Source organism: Sus scrofa, chromosome 2, assembly GCF_054392235.1.
Source record: "Sus scrofa isolate SSC_HxYL_T2T_F1_AM1 chromosome 2, Sscrofa_HxYL_maternal_Yorkshire_Landrace_v2.0, whole genome shotgun sequence".
Taxonomy (NCBI): domain Eukaryota; kingdom Metazoa; phylum Chordata; class Mammalia; order Artiodactyla; family Suidae; genus Sus; species Sus scrofa.
In genome coordinates this window covers 51336060-51363247 of record NC_139384.1, presented here as the reverse complement: position 1 = coordinate 51363247, position 27188 = coordinate 51336060, and the positions used below count along the sequence as shown (strand labels likewise).

The 27188-nt window shown below is 50.6% G+C and overlaps 1 protein-coding gene across 3 annotated transcripts in view; it reads right to left on the bottom strand.

The window, feature by feature from the left end:
- The window catches only part of GALNT18 (polypeptide N-acetylgalactosaminyltransferase 18), a 488883-nt gene that overhangs the window by 108553 nt on the left and 353142 nt on the right, over positions 1 to 27188 (bottom strand). For 2 of the 3 annotated variants that reach the window (XM_085012065.1, XM_005661126.4), the window contains exon 11: positions 11808 to 12230. The exons of the other annotated variant lie outside the window; for it this stretch is intronic. In XM_085012065.1, the coding sequence (XP_084868191.1) occupies positions 12084 to 12230 (147 nt within the window). In that variant the 3' untranslated portion in view covers positions 11808 to 12083. Of the gene's footprint in view, positions 1 to 11807; positions 12231 to 27188 lie in introns of those variants that run through there. 3 annotated transcript variants of the gene reach the window in all.

The following is a 27188-nucleotide window of genomic DNA, read 5'->3' as shown; positions in this document are numbered from 1 at the left end:
GGCAGAGACATTGGGATGCCATGAAACCCAGGCGGATCTACCAGGGACCCTGGGTGTTGGTAGGAGGCAAGACATCTACAGGGATGGGGAGCTGGTTGGGTCAGGCTTCGTGAGGTCCCTAAAGGAGACATGCACAGACAGGCTGTAGTAATGGGGGTTATTCTAGGTGCAGGGGAGGGTGTGGGGGAGCAGCTCAGACACCTCCTCAGCTGACACGCACATTCCTTCTGGGTCTGGAGTTTCTGGAACTGGACCAAGATGCCAGGTTCCTAGAGAAAGAGCTCAGTATCTGGGGCTGGGTAATAGGATGTTGAATGGACTTGATCTCTTTTCTTGGAATTGGAGTAAAAACCCAAAGTTGAAATCAATAGGTGCTCTACATCCCCTGGTTTCTAAGAGGGACCATCTTGGGCATCCCCACGACGTGGCACTCACACACAGCCGGTCTGCAGAAGCAGGAGTAAGTGGTCTCGGGGGCTGTGAATGGTCAACCCAGGGCAGAGTGCTGCAGCTTCCCCTTTCCCTTGTCTTGGGGTGGGGATCGGTGTGGGGGTCTATATGCTGCACCTGCTAAGTGAATGGGATGCCAAGGCCATGGCGGGGTCCCAGAAAAGGATGACGGCTGTCTCATCCCATGTGTTTAGTTCTTCCTGAAATGACAATTCTCAGCCTGTCACAGACACACTGGTTAATTCAGTAGGGTAACAGATGGGGCATATGAGCTCAAAGTTATGGTTAAAATTTTATGAAGATCCATTGGCTTCGCATGAGCAAACCACAGATGTTATTGGTGTATTTTGATGAGTAAAACAGACACACATACATACACACATACACACGTATACACACATGCATACATTGATTCATACATACACATGTAATACAGACATACACACACACGTATACACACATACATTGATTCACACATACACACGTAATACACATACAGACATACACAATACATATATACACACATACGCACACACAAACACATACATACATATATACACACATAATACAGTCACACACATGCACACACATATACACATACACACATAATATATACACAACACATACATACATACATAAACACACACACATAATACACACACATATACGTAGAAGCATACAGACACACACACCCCGACACACACACATACATATACACACATACTCCATTTATACACACACATATACACATGCACACTTTTTTTCTTTAGATGATTAACCCCTGAGGCAGAACCTGTATTTTCTTTTACCCCGGTAGCCTGCTTGCGTTGAATGCTTAGAAACAATCTCTCAAAGAGACGAGGCTTGTTGATTTATTCCAGGTTCTGCTTCCCTCAGAGCACCCTAGCCCTGATTGACTTTCAGCACGAGGGGACCCACAGTGACAAAGGTGTCTGTGCGCTTCCCAGGTCACAGCAGCTCCCTCCTTCCTGTGCCGAGTGGCAATGGCAGCCAGCCTCAAGGGAGCACGAGGTGCCATCAGAGGCTTCCGGCTTTGCTTTGAGGCTCCCCAGCTCCATCGCAGCCAGCCCTCCACGGCTTTGCTTTGAAGCTCCCCTGCTCCATCGAAGCCAGCCCTCCACAGAGTGTGCTCCTGGGCTTACGGTGGAGCTGAACCAGGAGACACTTCTTGGCAACCAGCAGGCTGCCCCGAGGTGGCCTGTGTCATGCTGATGACAGCTTTCTTACTGAACCTCAGGTGCTTGGATTCCACTTCCCTTAGGATTCACCTTCTCCTGGAGAGCTCCTGAGTACTTCATGTAAACAGTCATTTGCGTGCCTGGCCCCACCGATTCAATAGATTGACCCATATGGATAATGGCAGCTATGTTTATTGAGCACTTACTATATTCCAGGTGCTGTGTTGAGCATTTTGCACCTTTCATTTGATTCATTTCTCAAGATAACCTTGTCGGTCATGATTCTTTTAATTGCCAGTTACAGAAGCTCCAACTAAAACCAGCTGAAACAGAACAGGCAATTTATTGACTTCCCTACATAACTGAAAAGTCCAACCGCAAGCACATGGTGAAATTAAACAACAAAATAGCGATATGGTTACTTCTGGGTGGATCTTGGAGACTTTTCTTTTTTCAGCTCTATATTAGGTATTCGTTTACTCCAGACATTAACTATTTCTATAATCTGAGAAACATTATTGAAAAGGATCTTTTTTTTTTTTTTTGTCTTTTATCATTTTAGGGCTGCACCCGTGGCATATGGAGGTCCCCAGGCTAGGGGTCTAATCGGAGCTACAGCTGCCAGCTTACACCACAGCCACAGCAACGCAGGATCGGAGCTGTGACTGCAACCTACACCACAGCTCACAGCAATGCCGGATCCTTAACCCACTGAGCAAGGCCAGGGATTGAACCCACAACCTCATGGTTTTCACTGTGCCATGACGGGAACTCCTGAAAAGGCTCTTGTAGATCATTCTCCCACATTGTTATTTGATCTTAAAATCAACTGGGACTCTGTTTTCTGGACTATGGTATCCCCAAAGGCAGAGACTATTTCTTACGTGTCTTTGTAGCCTTTTCCTTGCTTTTTAAATTTGTGCTCAAGGATATGTGTAAAGTGGGTTGAATTCAAGTGTCTCATAAAGGGAAGCTTTTTGCTGTTTCAGTCCTTCCAGAAGGCAGACGATAATAAGAAAGCAGTTTCCACTTGATCCAATACATGATTTCTCAGGACAAACCATGTAACCTTAAATGGAAGTAATAATCCAGGTTATTGTGAAGCTCAAATGAGTTAGAACCCTGTGTGAGCTGTAACACTGCACACCTGACCGTTGGTAACGGCTCGCGTTTGTGGAGCCTTCTCATCCCAAAGCCTCTATTCAAGGTGAGTCATGTCTCTTTTCCCACGTTTTCTAGGAACCATCATTATCTCTTGATGAAAAGAAATGGTGGAGGTGAGAGAGAAGGTGAGAACATCGGTTTAGGACACGTTATGAATCTCCTGCTGTGTACACACCCCACACCCATATATCCTACTCTCAGATTGTCACTCTCCTGACAGCTCATTCTGGAGAGCTGGATGGACCATCGGGCTCAATAGGTTTAAGACTGAGTCCAGGATCGTGCATCCTAACGGGTCCTCTTGAACCATTCTTCATCTCAGGGCATGGCATCTCCATTAGCCTCGACTCTTCTTTTCCTCTTGCCTTGTATTTCAGCCACTGCTGTGATCTGTCGGCTTCACCTGCTCCATGTGCCTGGAATTTATTCTATGCTCCTTCTTTGCCACCATGACCCTGGTCCAAGCCATCATCATCCCTACCTCCTCCTTGATCTTCCTGGGGAAAGGTTTGCCTTCTTCCAGCTGGACACAACTTTGGTCATGTCGCCTGCTTCCAATTGGACCTAGCTCTGGTCATGTCACCTGCCTCCAATTGGTTTTAACCTGCCTGCTTAAAAGTTTTCAGAGGCTTCCCTCACTCTGAGGATAAAGGCCCATCTTCAACAAAGCTTACAAAGGCCCCCCTGGAAGGGTACCACTTTCTCCATCTTCATCTTTTGCCCCTTGGCTCTTTCAGCCCCTCCCCCACGAGCTGTCTTACTGGGCCCATCGCCTGCCTCTCCATGTGCTGGTCCCCAGGATGGAAGGACGTGCCTCTATCTTCCAGTTAATGCTTCTCAATATGCATCAGCTCCACTGTCACGTCCTCAGCATCCATCTCTCATTTCCCTGCCTCGTTTCATCTGCCTTCTATAGCATCAGAATTCTGGGTGTCTCCTTCTTTGTACTTACTCCAGTTCAATTTTACCTTATTTGTTGAATTACGTGATTACTAGCTGTCTTTTCCACGAGCCTGTAGGCTCTATGAGGGTAGTGACTGCGTCTCTTTTCATTCACTGTTGTGTCCCCAGCACCCAGCAGATGACTGATACACAGTATTGAATGAATACACACATGCATGCCGGGCACTGTGCCAGGAGCAAGGGATACAAAGACAAATCCAACGATGATGCTGCGCTTATGGTTCTCATAGCCTATAAGCGGATACCCAGGTAGATGGATGCTCTCAAGGGATCTGCAGAGACTCTCCAAGGAACTGTTTGATAGGGATAAATATATAAAGACAGGAATGGAAACAGGCCCTGTCACACCAATGTCAAAAAACACCAACTTGCACACACAAACACATACACACACACACACATGCACACTCAGCCTATCTATATGAAAAACAAAAAAATTATATGAAAAACACTGCTCTTGGAATCTGAAGCCCTAGATATGAATCTGAAGCCCTAGATATGAATCTGAACTCTTTCTCTTTCACTTAATAGCTTTGAGACCTTGTGCAAGTCATTGATCCCATCTAAACCTCTTTCTTTCATCTTCTGTAAAATGGGTGCTTCGTATTGACTGCAGGGACCACTATGAGACTTAATAAGATGTGTGTCAAGGTGTGTGGATTATATGGAGTTCCCGTTGTGGCTCAGCAGGTTAAGAACCTGACTAGTATCCATGAGGATGCAGGTTTGATCCCTGGTCTCGCTCACTGGTGAAGGCATCCAGTGTTGCTGCAAGCTGTGGTGTAGGTCGCAGATGTGGCTGGGATCCCACGTTGCTGTGGCTGTGGTGTAGGCCAGTAGCTGTAGCTCCGATACGACCCCTAGCCTGGGAACTTCCATATGCCACAGATGTGACCCTAAAAAGACAAATAAAGTGTGTGGAATGTAAATGGACATCATGAACCTCTGATTGTTGAATTTCTCTTACTTCTGATCACATTGAACCCCTATGATTTACCATCCCACCGAAGACAAACTTTCAGAGGGTGAGCGCCCCGTAGGGGACACCTAGGAGAGAACTTGACCCTGCAATCACCTGTGACCCCTGGAGAGGAGGTGGAGGCCTTTTTGAGTTCAGCCCATTCAGTGGAGTTGGGACACACTGTTTTTGTTCATTAGCCCCAGTCTGGCCAATCTACCCAAGTTCGAAGCAGAAGAAATAAATTTCTGCCCCACCTCTGTCCTTGTCCCTCTCGGTGGTTTTCCTTGAACCATGAATCACGAAGCTACATTCAGAGCCTCCCTGACTGCAGTTCTCATGCGCAGGCACTTGGGTCTCCATGGCCAGGTATCCAAGCATCCTGCCCTCTGCTCCCTCGTCCCCCAGGCCCACCTTTCCCCAGGGTGCACCTACCTGTCTTGCTGTTAACATCGAAGGACAAATGTGGTTCTATATTTCAAAGTCATCTGGCAGATCTGATTAATTTTGGAAATGAACAACACAAAGATTCATCACAAACTTTCAGGTATGAGCGGCCATAAACAAAACCAGAGCATGGAGCTCTATTTATTTATTAAAACAGTAAATTGAAGGGAAATGGGCTATTTATTTTGCACGATGTCTTCCACAGAAGTAATTGGCTCATTAATCACACTCTCACCATAGTCACGTTTGGAAGGTCAGGCTCACAAGGGAATTGAAACGGGCTGTGTTTACAGCCCTGGCAGCACGTGCAGCCCCATGAGGCTGGCTCCTGGGGGCCTGGGCCTGTCCGGGGGAGATTCTGTATTGCACAAAGGCAGCCAGGCAGCAGGAGGCATGTGGCATAGTGATTCTGGCCACAGACTGGCAGCCAGGGGTGGGGGGGTGTGTGTTCAAATTCTGGCTGCTATCACTTGCTAGCTCTGTGACCTTGGGCAAGCTGTTGAACCTCTGTGCCTTGGTTTCTTCATCTATAAAATGATGCTAGGAATGGTACCTACTTTGTAGGGTACCACGAGTTCAAGTGCTTTAGCAACACACTAGTTCAGTGGGTCAGGTTTGGTGTTGCTGTAGGTGTTAGTTGTATTTATTCCTTTGGTCCAGGTTGGGCGCTCTGGAGTCAGTGGAAGCTTGGAACGTAAGGTTCCTGCGGGGGTCCCATGACTCCCAGAGAAGCAGAATCGTGTAGGAGAAGCTGAGGCCAGGCTCTGCAGTCAGCCTCCCTGGGTCCAAATCCAATCTCTTTTACTAGTTATCTGTTCGTACAGAAGGATTTGATGGCTCTGTGCCTCAGTTTTCTTAACTGTAAAATGGGGGTGATAATAGTGCTACCTGATTGGGTTGTAATGAATATGAAGTGAGAAAATAAAAGGAAAGTACTTATGCCTGGCTGTGGAAGTAATCAAATGTTAATTGTTATTATTATCATTTTTAGACTGCCTGACCTGTGATTTTTCCCCTAGAAGCTGAGCATGGCCAAGGTGAGCTCAGCAGGTAGAGCAAACATGCTGAATTTCAGTCCCTTCCCTGGCAGGATGGGGAGGTGGCCAGACCCCCAGGGAAGGGCAGAGGAAAGGGTGCTCACAGCAAAGGCTACAGTCACAGTGAGGCTGGAGGGTCCAGGCTGTTTGGGCAGGTGACAGCAATGACCAGGGGTTTGGGTCTAGGGGGCAGGGCATGGCAATGTGAGTAGGTGGCCTCTTGGCAGTCGCTCCATAGACAATGAGGGGCTCCAGAGCACTAACCTGGGGGGCTGGGGCTCACGGAGAGACTCAGGGAGCCTAAGTTGGGAGACTTCTGGAGCAGCCCAGGGGCGTGGGGTGGAAGCACAGGATGGAAAGGCCACATGTGTGACCTGTGTGCAGGCCTCCCCTCCCTCCTGCCCTCTGCTTCATTGCTCTTGCCCCTGGAAGCTGGAGCCTCAACCCACACATCCCTCCAGGCGGCCATGGCCAACCACACACATTCCAATGGACCAGATCTGTTTGCGGGTCCAGCACGACAAGGTCAAAGGCCCATCTAGGCTCTTCTAGGGCATTGATGGAGACCTACTCCCGTCCCCCACAGGGGGGTCAGGAGGGGCTAAGACTATTCAAGGAGGCCTGAATCTTGAGGAGGCTAGAGAAATTGGAGGAAAGGCTGCCGAGGTCCTCCAGGGGTCCTCCCTTCTTTTAATTTAATTTAATTTAATTTAATTTAATTTAATTTATTATTATTAAAGTATAGTTGATTAACCATGTTTCATCAAGTTTTGTCGCACAACAAAGTGACCCAATCACACACATTTCCCTGTGCTGTACAATAGGAGCCCATGGCCCATCCATTCCAGCCGCACTCCCTTCTCTTTCACGTCAATGAAAGGAATCCTTAACTGGAAAGCACGTGGTATGGTCAGTTTTTACGCAGGGGGCGTTTGGAAACTGGGGGAGAGGGTGAGCCGGGTGGGGGAGGCAGCCGGGTGGGGGAGGCAGTCGGGTGGCGGGGAGCCTGGGCGAGGCTGAGGCGTGCTGGTTATTCCCGCTCTCTGCTCTCCTCCAGCCTGCTCTGTGAGTCAGGGGCTCCTCGGCAACCCACCTCCGCTTGGGTTGGGCCAAAGGGAGACTTTCTTAGATTATTTGACGGCAGCAGGAGGAAGTGGAGGTGTTTTTCCCTCGCCTCAGCCCTGCTAGGAAAGGCTCCCTCTGTGCTGTTAGGGGTTCCTCCCTTTGGTGCAGAAGCCCGTTGGGCAGCCCACTTCCAGGGTCGCAGCTGTCAGGGAGGTTGGGAAGCACCCTCCCTCTTTGTCCCATTAGTTATGGGAGAGGGGACAGCTTCTGGTCCTGCTTCTCCTTTGGGTGATGGCCTTACGCTGACCACACCGTTGGAGAGCTGCTGTCGCCCTCCTGAAATGCTCTTCAATTACACACCCCCTCCACTGGAGGGCACCATCTGTTTCCCGCCCAGGTCCTGCCTCATACACTGAGGGTTTTACCTGCCCTATTGCAGGAAGGGGTCAGGTCATACCAGGGGCCTGTCCATGGCTATGACCTGAAGATGGACCAGGTGCAAGTCGGACACCTTAGGGGAGCAGAAAGCATTGCAGAAAGTAACTTCCATGCTTCTCTTTGCTTTGGGATTCATTGCCTTGGGGTCTCCCTTTAGTAGTGCAGTCCCTTTTGGAAATCCTGACACGCACCTCACAGAGGAACCCAGGGTGAGATTTGAGTGCAAGCTTCAGATGGAGCACAAAGGGAGCACAGTGCCTCTTAGGGGCTGTTGGAGGGAGGCAACAGCAGGAACTGGAACATCCCCTAGACGAGGAAGGGGGAGGGTGGGAGAGGGTGTGGGGAGGGACCCGGAGGGGGGACAGAATCGACTACTGGGCTCAGTTGCTTCCCTCACCAAGAGCAGCTCCTCCTGGGAGAAGGTTCTGTGCCATGGGCTAGATTCTGGGTGTTTTCTACAAAAGAGCTGTGTCACAAGCAGTCTGATAAATAATTTGCTGGGCCCAGTGCAGAGTAAATATACAGAGCCCCTGGCTCAGAAACTGTTAAGAATTTCAAGGAGTTTTTGTTGTGGCTCAGCGGAAATGAATCTGACTAGCATCCCTGAGGACGCAGGTTTGATCCCTGGCCTCGCTCAGTGGGTTAAGGATCCAGTGTTGCCGAGAGCTGTAGTGTAGATCACAGACACGGCTCAGATCTGGCTTTGCTGTGGTTGTAGTGTAGGCCAGCAGCGACAGCTCCAATTCGATCCCTACGCTGGGAACCTCCATCTGCTGTGGGTGTGGCCCTAAAAAAAAAAAAAAATTGGATGCAGAAGCATGCCTGCCAGCTGCTTGTGTGCACAGCAGTTATAGAGATTGTGTGTGTGTCCACACACTTGTGAGGGTCTGTGGACGAGTGGATTCTGGTGTCTACAGTCTTTACATCCTGCCGCAGTCAGTCTTGTTTGTTCTAAAGAGCAGGGAAGAGATCCAGCAGCAGGTGTGTGGGTTGGGTCTGGGGTGGGGGGGGCTGTCTGTCATCCTAGCCTGTGTCATGGCCACATTAGGTCACCGTCATGGTGGGCCTGCTGCCTCATTCATCAGCACCTTTCCTCTGCTCACTGTGATTTCCTCCTTCCAACTTCAGCAGGCACAGACACTGGCTTGCGCAGCTCCCCAGGGCTTGTCTCTATGTGTGGCCGTGGCTCCTGGCCTTCTTACCAACTGATTCTTTTTTTTTTTTTTAGGGCTGCACCCACGACATATGGAGGTTCTCAGGCTAGGGGTTGAATGGGAGCTGTAGCCGCTGGCCTATGCCTCAGCCACAGCAATGCCAGATCTGAGCTGTGTTTGCGACCTACACCATAGCTCATGGCAACACTGGATCCTTAACCCACCGAGTAAGGCCAGGGATCAAACCTGCATCGTCACGGATGCTAGTCAGATTCATTTCTGATGAGCCATAGCAGGAATTCCCCAACCGGCTGATTCTCCGTGTGTGTCACAGTGCCAGTCTGCAGGCAGAATCTGATGGGCCGGGCTCACCTTTTTGGGTCAAGTCATCCGTCATTGGCCAGCCTCTGGACACCTGCACTGGAGTCAGGTTGAATCAGTTGTGGAGGAAGAGTGCATGGTCATGGTATGAGCAGGGCCACTGCTGAGGCCATGTTTGGGACAGTTTTCCTTAAAAGGGTGTGAACACAGAGGGCCATGATGAACATCCCAGGTCTGGATGCACCAAGTCCCTGTCATCTGCTCCGTGGCCACACCTCTGCCTGTGGAAGCCAGGACAGTGGAGCTGCCTCGTAGGCAGGACTTGCTGGGCAAAGTGGGCATCAGTGGAGACAGCCTTCTGGGGCCTGGGGTCTGCTTTTCACCATCTTCCTCTGCTCCCCCTTTATGGGTTGAATTGCGCCTCTTCCCCCAATTCATATGTTGAAGTCCTAGTACCTCAGGATGTGACCTTATTTGGCAATGGGGTCTTTGCAGAGGCACTGAGGCTAAGACAAGGTCATTAGGATGGGTCTGAATCCAATGTGACTGGCGTCCTAATAAGAAGAAATGTGGGGAGTTCCCATTCGTGGCTCGGTGGAAAGGAATCTGACCTGGATCCATGAGGACGCAGGTTCCATCCCTGGCCTCACTCAGTGGTTGGAGATCCGGCATTGCCGTGAGCTGCAGTATAGGTTGCAGATGAGGCTCGGATCTGACGTTGCTGTTGCTGTGGTGTGAGCCAGCGGCTACAGCTCCGATTCGATCCCTAGCCTAGGAACTTCCATATGCTGTGGGTGTGGCCCTGAAAAGACAAAAAAAAAAAAAAAAAAAAAAAAAAAAAAAGAAAGAAAGAAAGAAAAAAAAAAGAAATTTGGAAACGAGACACACACGTTGTTGGAAGACATTGTCAAGAGACAGAGAGGATGGTATTTACCAGCCAAGAAGAGGGGCCAGTGCTCGTCTTTCCCTCACACAGCTCTCAGGGGACCAACCCTGCCAATGCCTTGATCTGGGACTTCTGGGCTCCAGGACTGTGTGACAACACACTTCTCTGGTTTAAGCCACGTCTTATAACGTCTTATAATGCTGTTATAGATGTTCCAACAAAGAATATACCCGCCTGTAGGACACCAAACTAATATATCTCACCTCTAGGACATCCGGAGAGAGAGAGGGGGGACTGGGGCTATAGCGGTCCAGCCAGGAAGCCAGGCCTCCTCACACCCTGACTCAGCCCTGTATCAAAGGCCCCTGACCTGGGTGCTTTGGACACTCAGCCTCAGACTCACTGCAGGAGGAAGCATGCCTGAGGCTGGTGCCTGAGCAAGGTATTTACCATCTTTGGGGAGACCCGCTGGAGGCTTTAGGCCAGGAAAAAAAGTCTGATCATATTTGCATTTGAGAAAGACCCCTTGAGAACTGCCGCGTGGAGTGGGGAAGGGGTGAGGGGGAGGCAGGTCATCTGGAGCAATGAAGAGGCCGAGGGAGGGGGTTCCAGAGCTGTTAAGAGGGCATCACAGCCCCTGATATACTGACAAGACAGGGGGTGGGGGTCCAAGATGCAGGGGTGTTAGAGGTGAGGACGGCTCTGGCTGGCCCACCCGAGGAGGGTGGTGCTGGTCACCAGGCGAGCCTGGGAGGAGAAGCGATTGGTCTCTTTTCTGTACATCAGATCAGCGTTGTCCAAGGGACAGTCACCCTGCTGCCCAGGGCCCATCAGCAGCGAGCCACTGGGCCTGCGGTACAGAGGAGAGGTCCAGGCATCCATGTGGCTCTGATGTCACTGTGTCCAGGGGTCCATGGCGGGGAGCATTGTGCAGGAGGAGAGGGTGTGAGCTGCTTATCTCAGGAGCAGAGCTGAGACTTGGGTTCGGAGGGCGGGGGGCAGGGATGGGGGCAGGGATGGGGACCAGCCCACAGGGAGGGAGGAAGGACATGGGAGAAGATGGCCATCCACGAGCCAAGGAAAGGAACCCAGCTTCAGCTCGGGGAGGGACCCGATCCAATTCTCCTCCCCAGCTCTTGGAAGGGACCAACCCAGCTGACACCCTGATTTCGGACTCCCAGCCTCCAGAACTGTGAGCTGATGTCGTCTAGAGCCCCCAGCTCGTGGCGCTTTGTTATCCCAAGAAACGAATGTATAGTGATGCCTGGAAGGAGCAACGTCTTAGCAACTGTGTGGATACTTGCTGTAGGCTCGTAGCCTGAGCCGTGGGCAGCTTTGGGAGGTGAAGGTGGTGGCTTTGCGGGGGCAGTGTGGTCTGAAACCCAGCAGGTGACACCCCAGTGACCGATGAGCAATCCTGACTTCTCGGGATGAAGGACAAAGGCTGTTCCCTGGAGAAGCCACCTGCGGCAGGAAAGGCAGAGGGAACCTCCTCTCTGGGGGTGGCTCTGAGGCCGGGGTGCCCTTCCCGCTACCCTGGAGCCTCACAGGGAAAGCGGGCAGCTTGCACAACAAGCTCTCTCTGTCCGCCTGGGCTTAGAGCCTCCTTTCTCAGGGATATGGAGCAGTGAGGGCAAACAGGGACACATCTTGGGCTACAAGAATTCCAAGTTCAGAGGAGCCAGGCCTGAGCCTCCACCGAGCTCTGAAGGACTGCCAAAACCCTTTCTTAATCAATAGTATTTATTGTCAGTTATAAATATTTTCCACATGTCCCCTATTTACAGTTGCAAAATAGTTTATGATAGTATCCCCTCACCCACCGTTCAGCATCTTTCTATAAACTCCATGAAAATTGAATAGGAAATAAAAAGCTCTTTGGGGGGCCTACTGACCTGGTTCCCCAGACTCCAAACAACCCCCCTCCCCACGGACAGCAGACAGCATTGCAGCAGGTGCTACACAGTAGCAAAGGGGGCGGGCGGGTGGCTCCTGGTGGGGTCAGGATGCCAGGCTCCTCAGGACGTTGGTGATGCTCCAGTGTTGGCCTGAGCATCTCTGCAGCACCAGCTGGAAGCCAAACTCTGCATCGCTGTTCTCCTGCAGCTCCAGACAGCGCTTAGACTTGCGGTTCTGGATGGGGCCTCCCTAGGAGCCAGGAGGAAGAGTGGGGTCAGAGGGCCTGGGGGAGCCTCAGGCTTAGTGGCTGGTGGGGCAGATTGGTGTGTGCAGGTGCCTGGGAGGCTTCGAGGCAGCGGGAGGTCTGGGGTCAGCGTTCCCACGAAACCTGAAGCCACCAGCATCTCGAGGTGCTAGTCTTTGCCCTAAGACTGAGCTTGTGCCTCTGTTTTCTTCCTCTTCCTTGCTGGACAGAGGACGGAGATGCCCCACCCAGGTCCCTTCTCCCTGGCTGGGGTGTGGCATGCTGGCTGGTTCCTGCATCTCCTACTCTGGGAGCTGAGTCCTGCTCCCCATTACCATGGGTTGGGCCCTGTTGTGAAAATCCTAGTCCTTCACCCCATGATTGGCTGAATTTGAGCATCACCAGAGGCCCGGGACCATTTTCTTTTAGGATCGATGCCTCCAGCCGGACCTCTGGTGTCGTCAGTGCTCCAACCACTCCCAGGCTCTGGGCCCCGGGCTGCCTCAGCCCTGGATATACATAGCTTCGCTCCATGCTACTGATGACCCAGAATGTTCTATCACTATGCATGCTCAGTTTATACCAAAGCCCCTTGAAAGAAGGGATATTCTGTTTCCCACAGCAGCCCCAGAGTAGCAATGAATCCCCCAGTTTGTGCTTTTAGTGAAATTCTTGCAGGCCCTAGACACTCTGGGGCTGCTGGTTGGCACCTGGGCATCAGCCTGGACTGTGTGAATGTCTCCAAGTTATACCAAAGATATGCTCAACTGGGCTTTGGCCTCCCAAGCAGGCAGGTCCTCATAAGTGGGCCCTGTAGCTTCATGATACTTGAGTATATGTCAGACTTGCCTTCCCGCCAGAAATGACTCCTCCTGTGTTTCCCATCTCAACAACAACCAGGAATTTCCACTGACACTCCTGCCTTCTCCCCAGCATCTGATTAGGCACTGAGGCCTGCCAGTTCCGCCTTCCTCATGACTTGTGACTCTCCCCTTATCTGCATTCCATCATACTTGCCCTGCTTTAGGCCACTGTCTTCTGCCACCTGGACCACTGCCTCCACCTCCTAACTGACCCCCTTCCCACCTCTGGAAGCAGGATTCTGCAGCCCGCCCCCAGCTGCCTCCCCAGTGCCCATCCCAGTAAACAGTGCCCAGTGAGAGGGCGGCGTGCACCTCATCTGCAAGGAAGCCATCCCCAGTCCGCCAACACCATCCCCACGGTGACCACTGACACCTCAAGAGAACATTGAGACTTGTGGTTATTCACACAATGGGATACTGCTCAGCATTAAAAATGAGCAGACCAGGGAGTTCCCGTTGTGGTGAAGCAGAAAAGAATCTGACTAGTACCCATGAAGATACAGGTTTGATCCCTGGCCTCGCTCAGTAGGTCAGGGATCTGGCCTTGCTATGAGCTGTGGCCTAGGTCACGGACAGGCTTGGATCCCAAGTTGCTGTGGCTGTGGTGTAGGCCGGCGGCTGCAGCTCTGATTCGACCCCTAGCCTGAGAACCTCCATATGCTGCGGGTGTGGCCCCAAAAAAGAAAAAAAAAAAAGAGCAAACCAGAACTCCACTCAATAAGGATAAATCTCACAAATATAATGTTAGCAGGACAAGCAAGACAGAAAACACACTCACAGTTCTACCTATATACACTTTCCAAACAGGCAAAAAAAAAAAGATCACCGTCTTAGAGTCCATAGAGGGGTTACCTTGGGGTGGAGAGTGGGGGAAAATGATTGACTGGAGGCAAGCGAGGGGCTTTTGGGGGGGTAGGGAGGGTGCTACTTGCTGATCTGGGTGGTGGTTACATAGGTGTTGGCTTTGTTTTAAATGATTGAGTTGAACATTTATTTTTGTATGTATGTGTTTTTAAAAATCTGTATATGTGTTATTCTTTAACTTCAAAAATGTAGAACAACTTGGAAAACTAAAAGCAGAATCACCATTTGATCCAGCAATCCCACTCCTGGGCATCTATTCAGAGAAAACCATGACTCGAAAAGACACAAGTACTCCAATGTTCATTGCAGCACTATTTGCAATAGCCAAGACATGGAAACAACCTAAATGTCCATCGACAGAGGAGTGGATCAAGAAGATGTGGTACATATACACAATGGAATATTACTCAGCCATTAAAAGGAATGAAATAATGGCATTTGCAGCAACATGGATGGACCTAGAAATTATCACGCTAAGTGAAGTCAGACAATGAGACACCAACATCAAATGCTACCGCTTACATGTGGAATCTTAAAAAGGGACACAATGAACTTCTTTGCAGAACAGATACTGACTCACAGACTTTGAAAACATTATGGTTTCCAAAGGAGACAGGTAGGGGGGTGGGTGGATGGTCTGGGGGTTTGGGATGGAAATGCTATAAAATTAGGTTGTGATGATCGTTGTACAACTGTAAATGTAATAAAATTCATTGGGTAATTTTAAAAAATGTAGAACAGGGAGTTCCCGTCGTGGCACAGTGGTTAACAAATCCGACTAGGAACCACAAGGTTGCGGGTTTGATCCCTGGCCTCACTCAGTGGGTTAAGGATCTGGTGTTGCTGTGAGCTGTGGTGTAGGTCACAGATGTGGCTTGGATCTGGCATTGCTGTGGTTGTGGTGTAGGCCAGCAGCTACAGGTCCGATTAGACCCCTAACCTGGGAACCTACATTTGCAGGCGGGTGTGGCCTTAGAAAAGACAAAAAGACCAAACAAACAACAACAACAAAATGTAGAACAAAATCCAGCTCCCTCTGAAGGGCCTTTGGGTGAAGGAGGCAGGGTGGCAGCCTGGGTTAGGAGTGTATTTATGCATGTGTTGGGGAGGGGTGTGAGATTCCCAATTTCCCGTGTGTAGGAAAGGGCTGCTGGACCACAGACCTCCTCAGAAGCATCTGAAGGAGAAAACAGTGCCTATCCCTGTGCCCCCACCCCAGCAGCTCCCAAGGAGAGCAAGGACCCACCGCTGCTCCCCAAAGCAAAGGATAGCAGGACAAAGAGAAAGCCGAATCGGCAGCTCATCTGCAGCCAGAGAGAAGCCCATAGGCTCAGTCCCTGAGGGGGCAGAGGAATGACTGATTGCTGGACAGGGGCTCAGAAAAGACCCTGGAGTCTCCACATGGGAAGATACTTGGAAGGCAGAGCCTCTGGTTCTTGCTACAAGCTGACCGGCTCTGTGATTCAGCTCTGTGTGACCCCTCCAGGACCAGGCTTGCAGCCCCCTCCCCAGCTGCACGCTCTTTCCTGGGCTGCTCCATCTCTGGCGCATTCTTCTCCACTGAACTAAAATCCTTGTCTTGCAAGGGGTCCTGGACAGAGAGCTCTGGCTCTGCTTCCACGTGTGAATCGGCTCCTGCATGTCCACCTCTCCCCTTCCTCTAGGGAAAGATCAGGCTCCTGGCTCCCGGGTTCCTTGCTTTTTCAGCTGGAACCTTCCTAGTTCCTTGCGGGACAATCTGGTTTCATTTTTCCATCCTGGTCGCCCTCCTCTGAAGAAACCCGGGGTGTTTTGTGTTACTCAGAACTGACCACATCCGCCTGATGTGATGACAGTGGAGGCCAGCCTCAAGCCGTCCTCTCAGAGGCCATGGGTCAGCCTGGGTCCCCATGCTGTCCCTCATAAGCCTGGATGTCTGAACCCAGAGGCCTTCTTTGTGATCCTTGCACTAAGCAAGAAGAGCCCTGGTTTCTATGACCTGAGCACTCTGCCACCCAAACCCAGCCTGGGCTGTGTCCCTGGTGCTTCCTTTGTGGGCCCAGGGCCAGCCTCCCCTGACTCTCCAGTGTCCCTGGCAGCTCTGGGGGCATGTGCCACCCTGTGTTGCTGGAGTAGAGCTCGGACAGGGGGAATGAAACCAGCCAAGGTCTGTTGGTGATTCAGGTGGTAAGACAGAAAGAGGAGAGGGCTGGACCAGGATGCTTTTCTGGTTGTCGGCTGTGTGCCTGGGGCAAGCTGCTCTGCCCGTCTGCTTCCATTGTCTTTAGGGTCAGAGGATCATTTCTGTCCTGCTTACTGGCGGAAGAGCAGAAGGACTGATGGGCTTTATCAGCTATAAAACAACCAATAGATGTGAGGCTAGTCACAGGGTCAGGATTTGGGCTCCTGCAAAAGTGCACAACAGGCAGGAGGCAGGGCCGGACCTGGATTCTGACGGCACAGCTCATCCTCAAGGCCAGGCCAGGCTGTGCCCACAGTGAGGCCACTTTGTGGACCCCGGGCCACGGAAGCGTGGAGAAACATGGCCAAAACAGAGGAGGCCACAGCCCCTCCTTTCCCACCAGCCTCTCTGGCACATTCTAAGCTTCTGCAAGGGTGCTGTGCCAAGGCCAAGAGAGGGAGGCGGGGGCAGAGGTCTCTGAGAAGTAAAGTCTTCCTTCAGAGACCCAAGTAGGACCTTTCCCAGGCCCTACCCTGGCCCAATTGTGCCCTCAGCCCCCTGGAGACAGGAAGTGTGGTGACCCTGAGGCAGAAACAGCCTGTGTGGCCTCTGGGGAGGCTGTGGAAGATGTGGGCTGAGGCCACGAGCAGGGCTGTGGAGGAGACACCATCTCAGCGAGGGCCTCTGGGGAGGACGGCGTCTAAGGCCAAGGAGCGTGCCCTCCCTGGAAGATCTGAGAGGAGAATCTTCTAGAACAGAGTAGGGACCACCTTGGAGGCCTGGTATGAGTCTTGGGTGGTGTCTAGGGTAAGGAGAAAGGAGCCAGGCCACCCTTTGGTGCTGGAGCCCATCTTTTTGGACCTCAGCCTCTCTCACTGAGCAAATTCTGCGCTCTCACTGTCTCTCTGGGCAAATTTCATTCACCAAACTTGCAAAGAAGGCTTCCTTTTCCCTATTCGGTCCTTTCCCGCTGGCTCAGCACCCTGGGGAGCAGTCTGGTGGTGCTCCGATCTATGTCTCTACCCACAGGCTGAGCCCTTGAGGTAAAATAGTAACAGTTAAGGCTTATTCACCACGTCCCTAGCACTGAGTCAGATGCTTTACACACTAAATCCAAGTGTCTTTGCACACTAAATCCACGTGTTCCTCACCTAAACCCTGAGAGGTGGCGATAATTACCCCCACCTTGTAGAACTGGAGACAGGCTCAGAGAGGTCGCGTCACTTGGTCAGTGGGTGGTAAAGCCAGGCTGGGAGCCCAGGAGTCTGCCCCCTTCACTGTTCCTCACTAGGATGAGGGGCCAGGCCCACCCCATGCCTGTCTCAAGGTAGTGAATTAGACACAGAACTGCTGGTGTCCCCCTGCCTGGGGTGGAGGAAGCTCATCTGATGAGCTTTAGGGACTCTGGGGAGCCAGTTTAGTCTAGTTGTTTTGAGAGCTCTCTGCAGAGAGGAGTGCACCCATCTATCCACCCATCCAATATTTAATGAGTGCCTCCCGCATGCTGAGATCAGTTCCCGGCCATTGAGATACATCACCGACTAAAGAGACAATCTTTGTCTTTGTGGAGACTATATTCTAGAAGGAGGAGCAAACAGTAAGTTCTACAGCATGTTAGAAGGTGCTAAGACTGTGCACAACAGGGTACAGCAGTGCTGTGGGCTGAATGTATCCCCCTAAATTTCCTATGTTGAAGTCCTAATCCCCAGTGTGATGGGAGGTGGGATTTCTGGGAGGAAATCAGGTCACGGGGGTGGGGCCCTCATCATGGGATTAGTGCCCTTATAAGAAGACACACAGGAGAGATGACCTCATTCTCACTGCCACGTGGGGATATGTGAGAAGGTGGCCATATGAAAACCATAAAGAGGGCTCATGCCAGATCTGCTGGCACCTCGACTGGACTTCCCAGTCTCCAGGACGGTGGAAATAAATATTTGTTGTTCAAGCTGCTCAGTCTCTGGGATTCTTGTTATAGCATCTGGGATGGACTAAGACCAGCTGGGGAGGAGGGTTGAGGGTAGCGTGAGCAGGAGGCAGGCTGCAATAGCTGGGGGTGGTTGGGGTGATCCTCACTGAGAAGGTAAGAGCTGGGCGAAGATGTGAGGGAGGAGAGGAGCAGCCCAGGATGTATCTGGAGGAGTCTTGTGCCCTAGAGTGAAGATCCCACACAGACAGAAGCCTGATGTGTGCAGGGAACAGCATGGTAGGTGTGGAGGAAGAGCAGGAGGTGAGTCCCAAGGGAGGAGGGAGAGGTGAGTTGTGTGAACCGACCATGGCTGTTCATCTAGTGACAAAGCCAGCCACGGCAGGGTCGACGGACCTTCTCACAGAGTCACTCTGAATGCTGGGTGGCATTAGGGCATGGGAAGAAGGAAGGAAGTAGGGCCACCTGTTAGCAGGCTCTGGTCCTCACACAAGAGGGCTGGGGCTGGATGCAGAGTCCCCGGCCAGCCCCACCCTCGGTGGAGGGCACAGCACATGGTTTACCAGTCCATTCATCTAAATTATTTGTGTAATACTTACAATGACAGGATCTGGAATCATACAATACTTTTAATTAAAGAATTTAAATAAGGGCAATTAAACCTGGCAGGAGAGATGCCATGGCACACAGAGAGCTTATTGGAATGGAAACCAAGTTAAGTATGGAAACGGCATTTTTTTTAAAAAAAGGGAAAGCTGAATGTATAGATTAAGAGGGCTAATAATAATTCCTAGAGCTGGCTTCCCAGCCCCCAGCCTAACTCCTTCTCCTTCCGAGCCTCTCTGGAGTAGAGACTAGGAAGGGTGTGAGAGGCAGGGTGAGTGAAAGCAAGTTTCTCTTGTAAAAGCTCTGTGTGTATGTGGGGGGGGGGGCGGTTCCCGTCGTGGCATGGCGGAAACGAATCCGACTAGGAACCATGAGGTTGTGGGTTCAATCCCTGGCCTCGCTCAGTGGGTTAAGGATCCAGTGCTGCCATGAGCTATGGTCTAGGTGATAGACACAGCTCAGATCCAGTGTGGCTGTAGCGGTGGCTGTGGTGTAGGCCGGCAACTACAGCTCTGATTGGATCCCTAGCCTGGGAACCTCCATATGCCTTGAGTGCAGCCCTAAAAACAAACAAACAAACAAAAGGACCATGGAGTGATGACCATATGTCTGGTGGGGCATGTGGAGCTGTGGTCCCTGGGGCTGAGGGGCACTGAGGAACTGACCCCAGATCACCCAGCCACGCACCTCATCTGTTTCCTCAAGTGCGTGTCTACGCAGCCAAAGGTGGGACCAGGCTAACCTGTGCAGTTCTTCCTTGGGGGGGGGCAGGCTGGGTAAATGGCTTACACAGTCCCTGGGGCGCATGTGATACCATAGATTACTGGGACCTAACTTCTGAGCCAGAGGGTCTGAGATGGGACCCCAAATGTGGCTTTTGTCTTTTTAGCGCTGTACCCGCGACACATGGAGGTTCCCAGGCTTGGTGTCCAATTGGAGCTGTTGCCACCAGCCTACGCTGGAGCCACAGCAACGCGGGATCGAGCCATGCCTGCAACTTCCACCATGGCTCACGACAATGCTGGATCCTTAACCCACTGAGCGAGGGCAGGGATCGAACATGCAACCTCATGGTTCATAGTCTGATTCGTTTCTGCTGCACCAGGAAGGGAACTCCTCAAATGTACCTTTTTAAGCTCTCCAGTATTGCAGCTGCTAGTGGAGCTGGTTCAGGGACCACCCTTTGGGGACCAAAAGCAGACCATCATCCTCTCTCAGGAAAGGATGGGGCCTGGCTTGCCACTTGCACTTACTACCCAGAGGCAGCCCGTCTGGAGCAGCTGGGCTGGGCTGAGCTCGGGCTGGCCTCAGGTTTGCAATCAAGGTGTTTACCAGGAGGTTGTATGCAGTCTGAATCCTGTATTCCAAAGACTCTGCTTATTGGAGCTCCCGTTCCACTTTCCATTCTAATTAATTTTCCACAGGCAAGTGGCCCGGTGGGTCTTTGGCTTTAAGCACAGTGGGCTCAGGAGTTTCCAGGTTAAGTAGTTAATGATTAGTAATCAAATACTTCAAAGCATGGGTGGGATGTTAGCGCTAGTTAAAGAAAGCTTGGGATTATGTCTTTTTGTAAAGGAAAGTGGTCTTTCTGTATTATGCATATTCAACGTGCGGTTTATTCCAAAAGAGCTTTGGTGCGTGTCTTTTGCAAAGAAGATGCACCTGTGCCTGAGTGAGATTCTGTCTGGGATTTGCTATGAGGTCTGTTGGACTGAAAATGGGGTAATGGCAATGTCAAGTGCAAACAGAAAGGTGAAGGTGGGTATGGAGATAGCAGGATGGCAGGAGGGAGTTTGCTGAGGAAGCAAGAATCCAGCCAGTTCACACATACCCACAGCTGGCTTGGCAGGGAGACCCCAGCCCCAGACTCCCAGTGCAGCGATCCGTGGGTTTTCTAGAAGCAAGGCAAAGGCTCCATGGCATGGTGGTTTGAAGCAGGGGCCCTAGCGGCAGAATCCCCAGATTTGACTTGGACAAGTTATGTAATCTCTCCGTACCTCAGTTTCCTCCTCTGCAGAACAGGGATGCTAAACTATCTGCCGGAAAAGTCATGAGGATTAAGTGATATTTACAAGCAGGTGCAGTAGTACCTGGGGCATAGTAAGCCCCGGATAAACGTTTGACAGATACATTTTAAAATCTCACCCAGCTCGGAACAGTGAGGTGCTTAGCCGTGACACCTAGCCCCTGTTCCTGATCTCTGCGGGATGAACGGGGGAAAGAAGAAAGCGCTGACTGCCATAAACTAAAAATAACTAAGAAAATATTCAGAGCCTAAACAAAGCTTTGTCAGTCCCTCAAACTGGACAGTTCCACACTTGCCCCTTCATGTGACATGGAAATGAAAAGCTGCTTTATTCCAGACCCATAATGAAACACCCGATTATAGTCTTTTCTTTTCAGTACAAAAGGTTGTCGAAGCAGGACTTCCTGACAGTGCCTGGGGATTGGAGCAGGAGAAAGTCAAGGACTCCTCCTCTTTGCGTGCTGGGAAATTCTTTGGCAGAATCAGTGGTGCTCCCTGGGAAATGAGCTCTGTAAATAAGTTCTTTTTCGAATGGGTTACTCATCTTGCATCAAATTATCAAATTAGACCTCACAAATCAGAGCCAGTGGTCCCTGGCCAGGGGGGCTCGGCTCTGTGCTCAGCTCTCTTCCTGGCAGTCTCCAGGAAAATCTCTTTGCTTTGGAAAATCTCTTCCTCTCTCCTGGCCTTAATGGTCATCTCTGCTGTTATGCTCCATGTTCCCCGTTTGGAAAAGGCATAAAGGCTGCGCTAAGAATGAGGCAAGCAGAATTTCCATCGCAGCACAGCGGAAATGAATCCGACTAGGAACCATGAGGTTGCAGGTTCGATCCCTTGCCTTGCTCAATGAGTTAAGGATCTGGGGTTGCCGTGAGCTGGGGTGTAGGTTGCAGATGCAGCTCGGGTCTGGCATTGCTGTGGTTGTGGCTTTGGCCGGCAGCTGCAGCTCCAATTGGAACCCTAGCCTGGGAACCTCCATATGCAACAAGGGCAGCCCTAAAAAGCAAAAATAAATAAATAAATAAATAAATAAATAAATAAATAAATAGGCAAGCATGGGGCAGGAGGATGACGACACCCCCCCCCCCATCAAGATGCTGCCCTGTATGCCCTTGGACTCCCAAAACAGGCCTTGCCAACCACAGAACCCAATGGCCAATGGGAGTGATGGTGCAGCCCAGAGTCTGGGGCAGCACGAACACCCTGAATTTCAGCAAAGCCTCCTGTTTTAACAAATATTCATACAAATTGCCACTTCCCTTCATATAGTATGCATGCTTTTTAGTAAAAATTATCTCCACCTCCCTCCCCCAAATCTGAAATTAGAGGAAGAATAAGAAGGAGTACCCCATTTCACGTGTGTCTGTGTATTGCAACATGGGCTGATTAACACTTAAAAGTGTTCTTATAGGGATTTTGCAACTAAGCAGGGCCCATCGACTGTTACGTTCAAAGGTCCTTGAAATACTCTAGTGCAATTCAGTTTTTCAGCCCACACGTAAAAGGACAATCATTGAGGGCTGGGTTTGTCCATCTTTGGGTTTCCCACAGTAGCAGCACCCGGTGCATAGTAAGCCCTGCATAAAAGTTTGACAGATAAATTTTAAAATCTCACCCAGCTCGGAACAGTGAGGCGCTTAGCCATGACACCTAGCTTGAGATTTGTCACACAAGATATTTGTGTGAATATTTGTCAGTTTTTTAGAAAGGACTCCTTCATTTGATCCATAGCACCCGAGATGCCTCTTCTATTTCAGGCTTTCCATTAGGTCCTAGAGACACTGAAAGTATAAGACACCTCTGCCCTCCAGTCTATTGGTTGATGGGAGAGAGGGGCATGGAGAGAAATAACAGGTGAACAATTCCATTAAGTGGGATAAAGATGATCCTCATACCAGGAGTGCAGCTCATTTTCAAGTTCATGGTGCTTTCTAGTGAGGCAGGCCTAATGGGGCTTCTAGGTGGAAAAAGCTCTCAGGGCATCCTGTCTAACTTCAGGAGCTTAGAATTATAGAATTTCAGGGTAGATGAGCCCTTAAAACCATCTGGTCTGACTCCACTTAGAGTGATAGCACCTTTGATGGCCTGTTGCATGGTTCTTTGAGGCCACTTCTTCCTTGAATGGCCACCCTCATGCCCAGACATCTCTGATTGTGAGAAAGCTGCTCTGTAAATTGTTCTCGAATCTTGCCCCAGCTGGTCCTCCCTCAGACTGCTCTCTTCTGCCTAGAGAAGCCCTTCAGATATTTGAGGGCAGAGATTAAGCACTTTTTTTCTTCTTTTTTTAGGGCCACCCCTGAGGCGTATAGAAGTTCCCAGGCTAGGGGTCTAATCAGAGCTGCAGCTGCTGGCCTCCACCACAGCCACAGCAATGCAGGATCCAAGCCGATGCTACAACTTAACACCACAGCTCACAGCAACGCCAGATCCTTAACCCACGCAAGGCCAGGGATCGAACCCGCGTCCTGATGGATGCTAGTCAGATTCGTTTCTGCTGAGCCACGACGGGAACTCTGAAATCAGGCACATCTGAAGTTTTTCTGGCTTCAACCGTGAACTCAAAGAGACAGACTTCAAGGAAGTTAAAGGGTACACATCATAACAACCTTCCTAGGGCATGAATCCCTTCAGTAGCATCTTGAAGAGAGGACTCCGGCATTTGCTTAACTATTCAAAGTAATGGTGATGGGGGGTGGCTGGTGGGGAGGGAAGTGTCTTATTATCTCTGAGAGGGGTTTGCCTGACAGGTGTCCTGCCACAAAGTTCTCCTCTGTAGTGACCGGGTAGCTGCTTTCTCCCTCTTCCTCCATCAGTCCAGGGGTCCCTGACTAAATGCCTTTCACTAAAACTGCATCATCAAATCCCAGAATCCCCCAAATCTCAGTATGTGGGCTACTCTGGAAAGATTTAAAGTTGTATACTTAATGCATATGACTTTATGATCCCTGTACGTAGTCAGTTGAGGAAATTCTTTAATCCCGGAGGAGTCAGAATTTAGAAAAATCATGGAGAGAGTTCCCATCATGGCTCAGCAGCTTAACCCAACTAGTATCCATGAGGACACGGGTTCAATCCCTGGCCCTGCTCAGTGGGTTAAGGATCTAGCATTGCCGTGAGCTGTGGTGTAGGTCACAGACGAGGCTCAGATCTGGCATGGCTGTGGCTGTGGCGTAGGCCAGCAGCTGCAGCTCCGATTCAACCCCCTAGCCTAGGAACTTCCATATGCCACACTGTGGCCCCCAAAAAAGAAAAGAAAAAAAAAAACATGAAGGAAGAGCTACCTCTTCTAATGTTAATAAAGTTTCCTCAGATGTGGATGTGGGAAATGTTGGCTGTCTAGAGCTGGATGCCCACTGGCTTCCTCAAACCCAGAGCCTAGATTCATAATCTCTCCTCACAACTACCTCCACTTCAGCCTTCACTGCTTCCGAGAGACTACAGAAATGTCTCTGAGAGTCCTTCCAACAGCTGCCTGGCCCTTACTCCATGGCAACCAGGCCCATCCCCTTTCTCTCGGGGACGATGGAACATCCCCCTACTTCCTTCCTTGTCTCCCAATCCACCTTGCCCTGTGCTGCCAGAGGATTCAAACCCCATCGTGGCATTCTACTGTTTGAGAACCTCTCCTAGTTCCTCCCTTTGCTCTTAAGGTGAAGTTCAAACTTCTCAGCATGGTTTTCAATGGTCATTATCTGCCCCAAACTGACTCTTAATGTCTGATCTCTCTTACACACCATTGAAAATTCTAAATTCCACCCACACCAACAATGAATTTCTATTCCTCAAGCGTGTTCTGCTTTTCCTTACCTTTGCAGATGTTGAGTCTCTACCTGGGGGGCTCTCCCTTTCTACCCCTGGGAACTGACCTACAACTTTCAAGATCCAGGTGAAACATGCCTTGAATCTGAAATCCTCCTGAATTGTGTGGACAGAGCCCATCACCCCAGGACCCCAGAGCACTGTGCCCCCTCATTTCTGCTCTCATCAGCCAGTTTTGTTATGGGTTTATATGCCCATGAGCTCCTCCAAGGCAGAAACCGTGTCTCATTCATATCTGCATCCCTCTTGCCCAACCCCCATGCTCAGTAAATGTTTGATGAATGACTGAAGGAAAGAATGTTCATCATTGGAAAATTGCTCATCAGAGTCTTGTACATCAGCGTTGCCGAGAGATGTTTTCATCAAATGAGGTTTCTCAGTGTCAGTATCTGATGCTGTCCTGATTCATCCTGAAGCATTGGAAATTCAGAAGAGCTTGCAGGGGTTGGAAGAAAGGCATTTTATTTGTTAAAGAGAAAATCAGGCTATAAGATGGAACACTAAGATATGCAAATGCCTATCTTCTTTGTAGGAGAACCTGGGAGAATCACACTAGATTATTTTGAAATTAATTCAGTCTAAGTGTCTGTGGAGTTTAAAAGCAGCCCTCAGGAGAGTAAATAATGCAAAATGTGAAAGTGAAAAGGAGATTTGAAATGCACCAGTAAAATCTTCTTGCAGCCCATCTTCTGCACCAGAACATTTGAGTTCGTAGGATCCCCATGTAACTCGCAGATATTAAAATTTATTGCAAGAAAATTAGCACAAGCAATGACTTTAGTCATTTAGAAGGCTCCCAGGTTCCTTTAGCCTCATCAACAGTAGCTCCTAACCAGTGAGGGCTTGGGGACCGATTCCTGGGTGCTTGATAAATATTGATCATTTTGCATGACACGAAAATTTCATATACATTCATTTTAAAATATCAAGTGAGAGTGGCTGCTCTGGGTTTGCCAATTAGAGATTTAAAATATTATTTCCAAACAGTTCCCCTTGGTAGAAGGATCAAAGAGGTGATTGCCAGAGTGCTCTGGGAGTTTTAATTAGATTTATGTGTAAGTAGCTGGAAACTGCCTGGTCCTCAGGGCTGCACACACCAACGTGGCCTGCTTTGTTGGTCCCTGTGTCCCTTCAAGCAAGAACATGTGTGGCTGCCTGTTCAAGACTGAGATGAGTGAAGGAAGGAGCTGGATTTTGGAGGACTCTTCCCTTTTTCTCTACCAGTCAGGAAAGGGCAGATGAGATGAGGACAAGCCAGGGCACGGTGTCATCTGGACCCAGGCCTGTGTGGGAAGGCTCTCTCTCTTCAAGGGCTAGACAAGGGTCGGATGGGCTTGTAGGTAGGGCTGGGATGTCAAAGCAGCCTGTGTTTGAATTCAGACCGCATGACAGAAGGATCTCTGTTCCCCTGGTGATTCTGGAGCTCCTGGGAGGAGCAAGGCCTGTGAAGGGGCCAGGGAGCTCACTTCTGTTCAAGAACACGCATAGCTGGTGACACAACATCCCCAGAGTGGCAAGTGTCAGCTGAGCTATGATCTCTGGGCGCTATTGCAGGGTAGCCTGGGTCCTCTCTCCGTCCTTCTCCCAGTGAGCTGAAGCAGTGTGCTCGTCCATTCCAAGACCTCATATGCACCTGTCCACCTGTCCACCTGCCTGGCTCATCCCACCAAAGGCTAGGCTCCTCAGGGCAGCCTCAGACCCTCCAGCAGCGGGGTTGGGGCGGGACCTTAGTGGCCAGGCAGGGTCCTGAAGACCCCAGAGTCATGGGGAGAAGGAGGAAGGTAGAGAATAGGATCTCAGCCTCTCAGTAACTCTTCTTCCTGCCTCTCTCCCCCTTCTCGAATCTCTCTTCCCCAGTCAGCTCTATAAACCCGGCCACCAGGGGCTTTCCAAAACCCAGTCCTCAACACATTAGCCCGCCATCACACAGCTCACCTCCTATAGGAACAGAACCAGACCCAGCTGCGCCCCAGGCTTCTCTCCTGCTATGCCCATGCGCTCAGACATCTGCCACACTGGACCATCTGCAGCTCCCTGCATGCAGCCTGGATTTGATGCCCTGCAGCTTTTGCTATTTCCCTCCTTGGAAGGCCCTTCACTCCTCCTCTATAAAGCAAACCCCTATGCTTTCTTCAAAGGCCAAGTTATGTACTGTTTTTTCTGCAAATCCACCAGCCCTGCCCCAACCCACCACCCCCATCTTCCTGCATGGTGTCATTTAGTTCCCAGGAGGAAGCTGAGCTCAGGGGCATTGCAGGCCTGGCTGAAGGCAGTAGAGAGAGGCCTGATATGAGCCCTCGCAAGACCCTCCAGAGGGTATGATGCTCCTCTTGCCTGGCCAAGCCAGCCTCACTCAGCTCCACAGGCTGACGGATCCATTTCTCTCTGTTGCCTCTGGCCCACAAGCCTAGTTTGCATTTAACTCAAGCTGGGAGACAACTGCTACTTCACCATCAAGCCCATGCTCAGCCTTCCTCCCTGACCACACACCTCCAGGCCTCCTTCTGCCTTGCAATTATTGACTGATTGATTGATTGTCTTTTTAGGGCCGAACCCACAACATATGGAAGTTCCCAGGCTAGGGGAGAACTGGAGCTGCAGCTGCCAGCCTATACCACAGCCATAGCAATGCAGGATCCGAGATGCATCTGTGACCTACACCACAGCTCATGGCAATGCCAGATCCTAAACCCCCTG